The following is a 13446-nucleotide window of genomic DNA, read 5'->3' on the forward strand; positions in this document are numbered from 1 at the left end:
ATGGCCACACTTACAATCCTACAAACAGTACACAAGAGTCTCAATTTCTTCATAGCCTTGCCAACGCTTGTTATTTTCTACGTATTTTTATTTTTATTTTTGAAATGGAGTTTCGCTCTGTTGACGGCTGGAGTGCAATAGTGTGATCTTGGCTCACCACAACCTCTGCCTCCCGAGTAGCTGGGATTACATGTGCCCTCCATCATGCCTGGCTAATTTTTTTGTATTTTTAGCAGAGATGGGGTTTCAGCATGTTGGCCAGGCTGGTCTTGAACTCCTGACCTCAGGTGATCCACCTGCCTCGGCCTCCCAAAGTGCTGGGATTACAGGCAAGTGTGTGTGTGTGTGTGTGTGTGTGTGTGTGTGTGTGTGTGTGTGTGTTTAAATAGTTGCTGTCCACTGGTGTGAGGTGATATCTCATTGTGATTTTGATTGCATTTCCCTGATAATTGGTAATACTGAACATCTTTTCTTGTGCTTCTTGGCCATTTGTGTATGTCTTTCACAACCATATCACAATTTGGGGTTTCTAGCCGGAGCTTTTACATGCCTTGGGGCTTTAGATGTAGAAAGACTGGGACATGGTTTCACTGCATTTGACCACTGAAAGGCAAGCAGCATTTCATTTACATGCTGAGTAAGCAGTGAGATTTTTTTTTTTTTGCCTGGGCATCGCCTGATATTTTACTTTGAAAACGAGCTAAAGATAATGACTGTTGTATGCCCAGGGGTAATAAGCTATTGGTGGTTATAATGGAAAAGGCCAACTGAACAGATGTATTTCACTTGGAAGAGAGAATTTTTCTCCCCTCTGGCATTATACATACCTACATACATACATATATATATGTGTGTGTACGAAAAACATCTTGAATATAAAAAGAGACATTAAGTATTCCTGCTACTTGCTTTTTTGTGGTAGTGAATTTCATAAGGAATTGCAAAAAGGCCCCAGTCCTCTTTTTGAAGCTACTATGCCAACATCAGACGATCTTTCATCAGAAAAACCCATGTATGAAAGCGGCTCCAAGTGGTCATAGTACAATGATTGTGTCTATACATTTAAGTGGGGATTATGAGGGAAAGGGGCCCCTGTGTCACTGCTCATGTGTCGGAAGGCGACACAGAGCCTGGAGCAGGCAATGAGGGAATGTCCGTGTTCTTGTTCTCCTTTGCCAGCCTCCCTCCCCTCCATGCTCTTCCCTGGTGACTCCATCTGCTCTTTTAGTTTCAACTGCTGAAGCCACAACTATGATGCAGTTACTTGTTGTGAATCACTATTTGAATGTCCAGATACATCTTAAAATTCTACTTTTTTTTTCTTAAGATGGAGTCTTGCTGTGTTACCCAGCCTGGAGTGCAGTGGCATGATCATCTTGGCTCACTGCAACCTCCACCCCACCAGTGGCTCAACTGATTCTCCTGCATCAGCCTCCTGAGTAGCTGAGATTACAGGTGTGCGCCACCACGCCCAGCTAATTTTTAATAGAGGTGGAATTTCACCATGTTGGCCAGACTGATTTTGAACTCCTGACCCCAAATGGCCCACCTGCCTTGGCCTCCCAAAGTGCTGGGAATACAGGCGTCAGCCACAGCGCCTGGCCACATGTTTTTTTATACCCTTAGATTAGTTCATACATAGTGCTCTCCATGTTAGCATTAAAAAGGAGCTAAGTCATCATATAACTGAACCCTATTTTATGGATGAATAGACAGAGGTCGAGAGAAATTAAGTTATTCTTGAAAAGTCACACCGAGTTAATAGCATCACTTTAGAATTTTCCTGTTTCTTTTTTCCTGATGATGGCTCTGCCATTTTCTCAGATACTTAGTTTTTAACGTGGGGATGTTTTTTGAGTCCTTAATTCTTAGTCCCTTTATACCATCATTCAGCAGGTTTCATTGATTCTTCTTTCAAGGTTCTTGGTATTGCCAACTCATCTGCATCTTACTTCTGTTTTCAGTACCTCATTATTCCATCCCTGCATCTCCTTGGTTATCTTAGTAGCTTATCTCATCTACCTCTGGCCCACTGGTTCTGAGCTCTGGCTGCTCATCCTAAGGACCTGGGGCATGTTCACAGCAGAAGCCCACCTCTGCCTGCAAGTCTTTCCCACCCCATTCTGGTCGAATTGGTCTGGGGAGGAGGCTCTGTGGACATTTTTCAAATACAAATTCCACAGGTGATTCTAATGGGTACCCAGGATTAAAAACCCTTTCCAGAAATGTTTGCCACCACCCATAAAGCACTTCTTTGGCAGTGTCAGTATGATGCTCGAGAACATTCTGTGCCTTCTCATTGCCATTAGTTTCTAGATATCTGCTTCTTCCAAGCATTCAAAGCTCTCGTGACTTTGCCTTTTGATAGGAACCCTAAGCTCTAGACATATCATTTGCGGGTTAGCTTCAAAGTCATCTCTGACAATATCCTGCGTTCATTTTAAGTTGTAGAGCCCTTTGCTCTTCTCTCAGCCCATCCAAAACCCACTGGCTCCTCAAGGGTATCTCAAGACTACCTTCCTCCTGGGCATTATTTCTGCCACTTGCCTCAAACTCCCTTATTCTAGTTTGTACTCTTATTCTAAGTAAGTATTTTCAGCTCTTTAGTAAGATGGAGAGCTCCTTGAGGGAGGGACAATGGCACATGTTTTTTTTTTCTGGACTCCCCACAGCATCCAACAATGGCTGACATATAAGAGGCAAATTTGGTTAAACTTGGTATAGACCCAGGAGACTAGAAGGGGGCTTAGAGAATTTTTGTGGTGGCCCCTTTTCCGCAGCAGAAAGGCAGGCACAGAATCCCATTCAGACAGACCTAACATTAGCTCTCTTTCCACAGGTCCTGGTTACCTTATGTCTCCAGGAGACTGTGCTAGATGTGACATTTCTGCATTCCAGCAGCAACTCTGGCATATGAAACTACAATTGTGCTGCCAACATAGGTCATAACTACAATTTGAGGAAAAACACTTTGTAGTAACAATAAAACTTAGATGAACCAGAAGCAACTACCTGGAACATTCAATTAGCCAGTTTCCTCCACTCAACTCTCAACCCCAAAGATACATTACATAAGAATAAGTGGATAGGCAGGAATTTATTTTAAAAACAAAACAAAAGGAAAAAAAACCACTTTTGGATTAGGTTGAGAGTGTTGGTGGAAATTTGGGCCATCAATCCTGTGGCTTCTACAACCATCTAAACAAAGACCTTGCTCTCAGAATGATGACCTCGTGATACTTCAGTATGGTTATTCATCCATTGATTTACTTATTCAGTCTTTTCTCGTTGTCCTTAATCTGCTATGCACTATACTAAGAACCTAGGTTCCTGGCTTCAAGGAGTTTGAATACCACAGAGGAGAGGAAGTATATGCATACTGATAACTATGGTGCAAAGCAGAGAGTGACAGAGAAAAGGAGAGAGGCATGAGGGCTAGGAGACTTCAGAGGACTGAGAGATCCCTTCTGATTGCCAGACTTGGGAAAGGATTCATGGAGGAGGCAGGCTTTGGACCTGGGTCTTGAAAAGGGACGAGACTTGGGGAAAGGGTTTTCTAAGCCAAGAGAACAGCATGCGCCCCACCCTGAAGGTGGGGATGCAGGGCAATGACAAGAGGTCCCGTGTAGCTGGAACATACCTATGTAACCGGGTATTAGGGGAGATAAGAGATCAGAGTGAATAGCAGGATAGGGCCAAATCATGGACAGCTTGGGGATGCATTAAAGGGTTTTTGGGTGGGCGCAGTGGCTCACATCTGTAATCCTAGCAGTATGGGGGGCCAAGGCAGGCAGATGACTTGAGGCCAGGAGTTTGAGGCCAGCCTGGCCAACATGGTAAAACCCCATCTCTATTAAAAAATACAAAAATTAACCAGGGGCGGTGGCATACGAGTGTAATTCCAGCAACTTGGTGGGCTGGGGTGAGAATTGCTTGAACCCAGAAGGCGGAGATTCCCCTGAGCTGAGACTGTGGTACTGCACTCCAGCCTGGGTGACAGAGCAAGACTGTCTCAAAAAAAGGGTTTTTTGTTTGTTTGTTTTTCATCAATGAGCAGGGAAGATATACCATAGCAGCATAGCAGCAGGGTATCCTGTTGGTAAAGGCTGTCTAATCCGGGGGAGTGAGCCTGAACTGGGACAGAATGACAATGGGAATGGAGGAGAGGGCTGATGTGGGAAATGAAAGAAGTATGCTCACACCTGGGGACTGGTGTATATACCCCCCCTTCCCCCACATAGAGAGTGGGGAAGCCAGCCATGGTGGTTTTGAGCCGGACAGTTAACTAATAGGTAATTCAAGAGGAGGAATATTTTGGGAGGGAAGGTCATGAATACAATTTGGAATGCATAAATGCAGGATATCTGGGTAGAATTGTCTAGCAGGCAGTTTGAAGTCTTGGGATGAAGCTGTGGAATGAAGGCGGGGTGGCAAACAGACACAAGAGTCCTCTGCACAGTGGGGACAGGTGGAACCATGACAGCAGGAGAGATTCTGAAGGAGAGAGTGGGAGGGCTGTTATGGGTGGAAAGAGATCTGAAGACCCCAGAGGAGCAATCGAACAGGTAAGAGAAAATCCAGCAAATACACTGACCAACAGTGTTAGCTGTTTCAGGGAGTCTCAAGGGGCTGAAGGGTTGAATCTGTCATTAGATTTCATTACCATAGTGAAACTGGTGATCTTTGAGGGGACTTTGTCACTGGAGTCTTGATAAAATTCAGATTTCAAAATGCAGTATGTCACAGGAAAAGAAAAATTGGAGAGAGGGCATGCCTGTTTCCAGAATACCTTATACGTCAAGTTGGGAAAAGAACCCAATAAATGATTTCAATAAGAGTATATATTTTTTTCTTTTCTTGATAAACTACAAGTACCCCATGTTCCTTAAGCATTCCCCCTATGGAGAGTTACTTTGGCATAGAGGCGGTGTCTTTCTCACCTCTGCACTCTGACCTCCTCTGCCCTCTGATAAAACAAACCAGAAACACCAGGGCCTGGGCCCCCATGGCTGGAGCTAAGTAGGAGCTCTAGTAATTCCGGGTGGGTGTCCACACTGGGTGGGCTCCCAGAGTGGCTCAGAATGTGGGAGGCATGTGGGGAAGGCCTACAGAGAGATCCAGGGAGTAGGACGAATCCACACAAAGCCATCATTCTTGCGTGCTGTGTGCCTGGCACCGTGCCCATCCTCTCCACCCTCCCTCCTTTTCTAACTTGCTTCCCAGCCTATCTCTGGGTGATACAACCACTTTTTCATCTAGAAAATGGGTCATTCTTTTTGAAGCACCACCCCCTCTAGCTTCCAAATTGCTTTTCTCTTCCGGTTCTCTTCCTGCCTCTCAGATTGCCGTCTCCTGATTTTCTTCACCAACTTCTCTTACTTCCCAGTCCAATGGGGCTGTGTCACCTGATGCTCTTCTCTCTGTCCACAGTGGGTGCTCTCTGGGAGAGCTCAGCCCCACTTAAGATTCCATTTCCTCTCCAGGAATCCTCAAATGCTGCAGCTCCAGCTCCTGAGTGCCTCATCCAAGTGCCCTATTTCTGGGCTTCCTCACTTAAGTGACTCTCAGGCCTCTGAAACTCAACAAGTCCCAAACCAACCTCATCATTCTTCTGCTTAAGCTGCCACTTCACCCGTGTTTCCTGTTAGCTTACCGGCATCATCTTCTGCCCAGCCCCAGGCCACAGTCCTCTTTTCCCCTGACTGATCCTGTCCTTCACATTCATTATTCACTAGCCTTCTTTATTTTCATCAATGAAATGACTGAAGTATCCCCAATATCCAATCCCAGTGTGCTATTTCCACCACACTTTTGTCATTCTGGCCCTCACATCAATTGCCCCAACTTCTGCAATAACATTTTAATTGCCTGCATTTTTCTATAAAGCCCATCTTAAATACTGCTGAGGTATATTTCCAAATAAAGATGTTTTTACCCGCCCATTATAGAATCTCTTTTGGTGACATCTGATTATATAAACCTCAGATTCCTTTTCTTGGGATAGAAGGCAATTTCCTTTCTTTTCTTTAGAGATGGGGTCTTACTCTGTCACCCAGCTTGGAGTACGGTGGCATAATCATAGCTCATTGCAGCCTCAAACTCCTGAGCTCAAGAAATCCTCTTGTCCCTGTTTCCCAAGTAGCTGGGACTACAGGCGTGTGCCCACACACCTGGTTAATTTAAAATTCTTTTTGGTACAGGTAGGGTCTTGCTATGTTGCCCAGGCTGGTCTCAATCTCTTAGCCTCAAACAATTCTCCTGCCTTGGCCTCCCAAAATGTTGGGATTACAGAAAAAATAGCCCAGCCTAAAGGCTATTTTTTAAAGGACTCCTCTTTCATTTTGGCCACCCCCCTTTCCCATTTAGCCTATGTAATAGCTGTTCTGAACACATCTCTCTGACTTTGCTTGAACTATTTCCTCTGCTTGGAAACAAACAGCCTTATCTTTTCCCACACTCTGGTGAAAGCAATGCCCAGCTAAAATTTTTACCACTTGGTTAGGATTTTCTACAAATCTGCTGAGCAGATTTAGCTTACTGCCCCTTTGGGTTCTGATCACCCTTTGCTAATACTGTTTATCTTGCCCCATTATGTTATTGTCTCCCTGTCTTCCCTACTAGCTTATGAATGCACATGGCAGAGCCTTTCTTATTAATCCTTATTGCCCTAGCAATGAGCAACATGCTGGGGTCACAGGTGGTACTTGATAGATGCTTATTGGAACTGAACTGAAACCACAAAGAGCCCTCTCTCCCTTTTTTAAAGTAAAGGACTCAGGCCGTCTCATCCCCATAGACTACAGACTAGTTAAAGTAAATTATATGGCAAGCATAGACCTTTCTTTTATCAGAAATGGAAATCTATCCTTCCTTAACCTATCATCATTGGACTAGATTTCCCCAATAATTACTCCATGGCTTTATCCCCTTTCTTGCACATGGCAACTTTCTCCTTTATGCCCTAACTCAGGTACTTAGTTTTCCCCTGATCAGTAAGTTACATTTTGAGAGACACACTTTGGAGAAATTATACATTTAAAACTTGTTTTTGTAGATAGCTTCAAGGAATGACTGTGATGGTTTTGTGTGTGTGTGTGTGTGTGTGTGTGTGTGTGTGTATTTATGTCAGCATAAAACTTTATGAAAAGTTCAGTAGTAAGCCAATTAAATAATTTAATGAATAATTTTGTCTTTCATGTTAAATTCTAGCCAGTGCTGGATGGTAATCAGCAGGGACATTAACAATTGGAAAATATATTTCAGAAAAAATTCAGAGAGCTAGTTTAAAATATTTTGGTGGAGAGATGCTTAGCCATGTCTATGACAGTGTGAATGGGACAGAATTGAACCAGAATTGAGAAGTGTGTCAGTTTGATTTATACTTCTATGGCTAACTATGGAGACTGAGCATGAGTACAGTTTCTGCTATAAAGCCAAAGTGACATATAAAATCCCAGTCCAATTAAATTGTGGCAGTAGCCACATGCCACTGTAGAATGTGACAGTGAAGTGTGGGCTGCTCTAGGGATGTATTTGAGGGGTAAAAAGTTGCTCCATAGCTGCAAGGTGATCATCTACATTTGGCTTTTTGAAAAAATATGGGTTACATTTTCTTTCCTTGAGATTTTTTACCAAGGTTAAAATATAGCCAACACTTGAGAACATTCCTTTTGAAACAGTAGTGCATATTAACTTGATGTAAAGTTATGACTACTTTAAAAAAAGGTCACTAATGGGCCCTTAAAAAGTTTTTTTTTCTTTAAACTTGGTGCATCACTGAGTATGGAGGAAGGAAGGTGACAGGATCTAGTCCTGATTGGATAACTGCCACAAAGCAGGCTGGGAAATACCCATGATGCCAGGTGGAGTTTGGAGTTTCTAGGGCTAGAAGGTCTGGCAACTGTGGCTCTCTTTCTGTTGGATGCAGAAAGGACAGCTTAGGTTGCAGCTGTCTATACTTGGGTTGAGAGGAAACAAACTTAGTGATTTGCACTGAATCCCAGGGAGGATGCTTTGTAGTGTGTGTGGCGGAACGCTGCCAGCACTGCTCTGCTGTTCTCTACCTCTTTCCTTCCTGCTGGGGTCATTCTAGGCTAGCACCTGCTAGAATGTGGTGCCTCTCAAATTTTCATGAATCTGCAAACCCTATCCTCAACACTTGTAAGGTCTCAGCTATAAATATACTCCAGAACTCTAGAAATGATTAGACAAACTACTATGAAAGAGAAAGCATTATACATCAGTTAAAAACATATGCAAAACCAAGGTTCATTAGAGAAAGATAATATTCATGCAGATTTTACAAACCGTGTCTTTAGGGTGGCCCAATAAGTAGAAATATGGGGACCCATGCTTGTCACTTTTCATGCACATGGAGAGACTGGAAGGAACCATTCCTAAAGGAAGGGGAGGAACAGCCTAGGACCAATCATTAGAATTAACAGAACCAGTAACAAAGATATATTATTACTGTTAGAATCAAGATTGCTTAGTATGTTTAGAGCAGTTGAATAAAAATTATCTAGGCAGTAAGAATAAAGACTTTAAGTAAAGCTAACCCTATCAAGCATGCAGCAAGTGAAATTAGTGAAAGACTGAGCTATATGTGTATTTCAAAAGTAGACTTTTCGCAAAATATTGAGGGCATCCTGAGGTGCTTTAATGGAGGCACAAATGTTAATAAACTTTGAAACAGTAATATCTAAATTCTTACAGGCTTTTCTAATAATAATGTGTTTTAGTGATATCAACTGTCATTTGAGAATCAGTCACAGTAATCATTTCTAAAATTTAAAAGGATTATAAAAATACATAGTGTTCCCATGTTTATATTTTCTTTAATAATCTCATAAATTCATATAGTTCCCCTTACCACTAAAACTTTGCTTGTTAAATTCAAAGTTCATGGCTGGGCACAGTGGCTCACACCTATAATCCCAGCACTTTGGGAGGCCAAGGTGGGTGGATCATGTGAGGTCAGGAGTTCAAGACTAGCCTGGCCAACATGGTGAAAACCTGTCTCTGCTAAAAATTTTAAAGCTGGGCAGGTTGGTGCATGCCTATAATCCCATCTACTCAAGAGACTGAGGCAAGAGAATCTCTTGAACCCAGGAGGCAGACATTGCAGTAAGCCGAGGTAGTACTACAACACTCCAGCCTGGGCATCAGAGCGAGATTCTGTCTCAGAATCAATCGGTCAATCAATCAAATCAAATCAAATCATAGTTGACCTGCTGGATATAATTGCTTTCTGGGAGAAAATAAAGCTGAAAAAAAATGCAGCAGTGTCTTGCCTGTTCTGTTCCACTGTACTCACCTGCTGTGAGCTGTGCTTTGGAACCAACCTCTTTGTGGTGGTCTTGGTCTATATCTAGCTCATGTCATGAACTGCAGTTTTCTGCCTATACAAAAATGAGTACTAGAAATTCTGGAATATCTAGATTAATAATCTTCAAGAGACAGGCCCCTCGAGGAGGCAACAGTTGCTCCCGACAATGTCTGTGTTCTCTCAGCTCTGCTCAGGGTGGGATGAGGGGCATGTGCTCACTGGAGGTTAATGTGATCAGAACTTATGCCATGCAGCTTGGATGTTCTGAGGTCTGATTTCCTGTTTGCAGTAAACACTGATTCTCCCCGTCTACATGCCTGCCTTGCTGCACACGTGGTGCTGTGTACATATGGCTTCAAGGTGCAGAATGGAATTGCACTCCACATCAATTTTGGGTTTTGCCACAGAGGACGTTTTTCTCAGCATCATGTGTTTGAGGAAAGGGAGAACACAGGGGAAGCCCTAACACCTTGAGGTTGATTGGAAAGTAGAACCTCTGGGTGGTAAGAAAGCACATTCTTAACAATGAATGTCAGAAGCAGAAATTAAATTTCAGGATTTATTAATTGAGTTTACCACTTAGCCCTGCCAAGATGCAAGTCATTTTGTGTGAAAATGATCAAGCTGTTTCAGTGTCACACAGAGAAGGCTCTTATTTTGTTTTAAACATGGCCTTTACTGGGCTTGGAAGATACACGTGCTAGGAGACCTTGTGCCCAGAAGGTCAAACAAAAGGGCCAGAACACGGTGGAAATAAATTGGTGTGAAGGCTGGAGTAGAAACTGAAGTGAAATGTGAGAAACAGAGTTGCATACTGTGCTAGGCATATTAACACATATATTATGAGTGTATGTGTCCAGTCCTAAAACCCAGGATCCCGATAAGGCCAGGGTCACTGCTGGAGAGAGTATGCTGAACAGACCAGAGACCTTGCTACAGAACTGTAAAAGCTGGTTATTTTGAAAGCAAATGTTGGAGCCACTTTATAGTTAAAAGCTATTTAGTCTGGGCTAAGTGTGCAATTGTTCTTTTTTTAAAAATCTTGAATCCAAACAGCACACTGATGAATGTGTGATTATTAAGTTTAGAGATTTTGTTGCAGTTAGAGCATATCATTCAAGCCTGGAGTAAGGCATTGTATGATTTTATTTCTGATCCTGACTGAAGGTCTATAGTTAAATATTGGGAGTTCTTATCAGAACAGGACATGGGGGCAATCCTAACTTTGAGCAAGGTTGTAGGCAGTTTGTGAATAACAAAAATATGGACTTACAGTTAAAAAATATAGAGATAATAAGATGGTTGCTGGTTGCCAGGGGTGAGTGTGGAGGGAATGGATGAATAGGTGGAGCACAGAGGGTTTTTAGGGCAGTGAGAGTACTCTGTATGATACTACATGTCATTATACATCTGTCTACACCCGTAGAATGGAGACTCCGTGGTCTCCAAAATTTTGGGCACCAGGGCCCGGTTTCGTGGAAGACAATTTTTCCACAGATCAGGTGGGAGTCAGAGGATGGTTTCAGGATGAAACTGTTACACCTCAGATCATCAGGCCTTAGATTCTACAAGGAGCAGGCAACCTGGATCCCTTGCATGAGCCATTCACAGTAGGGTTTGCACTCCTATGAGAATCTAATGCTGCCACCGATCTGATAGGAGGTGGAGCTTAGGCAGTAACACTCACTCACCCATTGCTCACCTCCTGCTGTGTGGCCTGGCTTATAACAGGCCATGGACCAGTCACGATCTGCAGCCCAGGGGTTGGGGACTTCTGATGTACAACACTAAGACTGAACCCTCGGGTCAACTGTGGACTCTGAGTGATAACAGTGTGCCAGTGTAGGTCCCTCAGTTGTAACAAAGGCACACTCTGGTGGGGGTGCTGATCATGGGGGTGGCTATACACGAATTGGGGCAGGGAGTAGATGGGAAATCTCTGTGCCTTTCTCTCAAATATGCTGTGAACCTAAAACTGCTCTAAAAAATCAAGTCTTAAAAAAGCTGGCCTTATGGACTCACTGTTTCTTTCACTAGAAATGAGGGGTTTAGAGTACTATAGTTAAAAAATGAAAGCTTGAGTTATTTGACTAGGGGAAACCAGGACAGGGTACGAGGCACGGGCCTGGCTGACATGATGCTTTGGAGGCTGAACCCTTGCTGGTTATGGGAGTTGGTTGGACCTACCATGTTATTTGTCTTAAGATACTGTACTGTACTTTGAGCAGCTGGGTTTTGTTATTAAACTCCTTAAGATCAACACCTTTTCTGTAATGTTTCTATTTCAAGACAAGAGAAAACTGGACTGGAGAAAACAGTAGTTTGGCATGTAGCACTAACTTTGTAATGGGTCCAGTTGAGAGGTTCGAAGGCCTTTCTGGAATCAACATTGTCATGTTGTGAACCACAGGGCCAGACTCTCCGTAGTGAGGAGAGCAGAAGCAAAGCTCAGATTGTCCAAAAGGCATGATATGGGAAATGGGAGGACAAAGGGAAAATCTAGTTTCTTTTCTCTCTCTAAATTTCAAGGGCTGACAAGTCATAGAATGGTGAGCAATTCAGACTTGATGGGCAGAGGTTGAAGGGATGGGGCACACTCAAATAGTGGGAGGCCATGGACAGAAAGAGGGCAACAAGAAGTAGAAACTTCGGCGAGCCTTGCCTTTACAACAGAGCTAGAGCAGATACATCTGGCAATCTCTAGGACATGATATTCCCCGAATTCCCTGAAATGGTATTAATATTGAAAAAATGTAGAGTCCTGGACTGAAGTGACTCAGTCAGAATCTCTAGAGGGTATGTGGAGAGTGACAGGGAATGCAGGCATCTGTGTATTTAAAAGGCTGAATCATTTCTCTAAGACTGTGTGTGTGTGTGTGTGTGTGTGTGTGTGAGAGAGAGAGAGAGAGAGAGAGAGAGAGAGAGGCTTCTGACTGCTCTTAAAGAAGTGTTACTTTTTCTCCGCTTCTGCATCTTAGGATTTTCTGTTTCCATATTTGATCTTGTCCCTTGATCCTTAATCTCCACTCCTCACCCCATAATCTCCCATTGTGTAAGAAACATCGTCAGGAATTGGTGACTTCTTTCAGGTCTGCTCCAATGTTCTTACAGTATTCAGCAATGTTTCCACTAAGAAAGTTGCCTTTTCTCCCGGACTTTTAGGGAAAACAGCCCTTTTGTGGGAAAGCTCAGCTTTGTGTTGGGGCAAGGAAGGGAATGCTCCTATTAGATCCTGAAATATGACTCTTCATGATGGGTTACTTGAGGAGCTGGAATCTTTAGGTTTTCCAAGATGTATATGGGTGCTCTTCTTGATGGAGTTTGGGAAAGATACCTCTTTATTCACTCATCTCCTCCACAACTTAAGTGTTTGGGAATTGAGCAAGGCTGGACTTTAGGAGCTAAATGGATTCTTCTTGGTAGATTTCTTGGTCACTATATGGTCTAATATATATATTTTGAGACAGAATCTCGCTCTGTCGCCCAGATTGGAGTGCAGTGGTGCCATCTTGGCTCTCTGCAATCACTGCCTCCTGGGTTCAAGTGATTCTTCTGCCTCAGCCTCCTGAGTAGCTGGGATTACAGGCGTGCACCACCACACCAGGCTGATTTTCATATTTTTAGTAGAGATGGGGTTTCACTATGTTGGTCAGGCTGGTCTTGAACTCCTGACCTCAGGTGATGCACCCACTTGGCCTCCCAAAGTGCTGGGATTATGAGCATGAGCCCCTGCATCTGGCCCAGTCTAATATATTTTATCAGAGTCTTAAATATCTAACAAGTTAAGACTTGCAGGTTGTGGGCAGGGCACAATATATCCTTAAAAAGAAAAATGCATGTTGCAAATTGTGTAACAAAGAAGGAATACCATTATAGTCCATGATTTGCAATAAAACAATGGGAAAAAATGTGATTTCATCCTCATCCTAAAATCACTTGCAATAACAAATGAGGTTTTGGCTGAGCATTGGGGAAAAGGAATTTCAGTGTTGTGTTCTTTAAGAAATCCCCTGGCAGGCCGGGCGCGGTGGCTCACGCCTATAATCCCAGCACTTTGGGAGGCCGAGGCGGGTGGATCACGAGGTCAAGAGATCGAGACCATCCTGGTCAACATGGTG

The 13446-nt window shown here is 43.3% G+C and overlaps 1 protein-coding gene across 16 annotated transcripts in view; it reads right to left on the bottom strand.

The window, feature by feature from the left end:
• Positions 1–13446, bottom strand: part of MAGI2 (membrane associated guanylate kinase, WW and PDZ domain containing 2) — a 1439413-nt gene that overhangs the window by 38124 nt on the left and 1387843 nt on the right. For 11 of the 16 annotated variants that reach the window (XM_032275750.1, XM_032275745.1, XM_032275743.1 and 8 more), the window contains one exon: positions 8308–8396. The exons of 3 other annotated variants lie outside the window; for them this stretch is intronic. In XM_032275750.1, the coding sequence (XP_032131641.1) occupies positions 8308–8396 (89 nt within the window). Of the gene's footprint in view, positions 1–8307; positions 8419–13446 lie in introns of all 16 variants that reach the window. 2 more of the 16 variants (XM_032275757.1, XM_032275758.1) reach the window with 1 other exon arrangement.

The sequence above is a fragment of the Sapajus apella genome, unplaced genomic scaffold (assembly GCF_009761245.1).
Source record: "Sapajus apella isolate SASKATOON/1434 unplaced genomic scaffold, GSC_monkey_1.0 scaffold7, whole genome shotgun sequence".
NCBI classification, from domain to species: domain Eukaryota; kingdom Metazoa; phylum Chordata; class Mammalia; order Primates; family Cebidae; genus Sapajus; species Sapajus apella.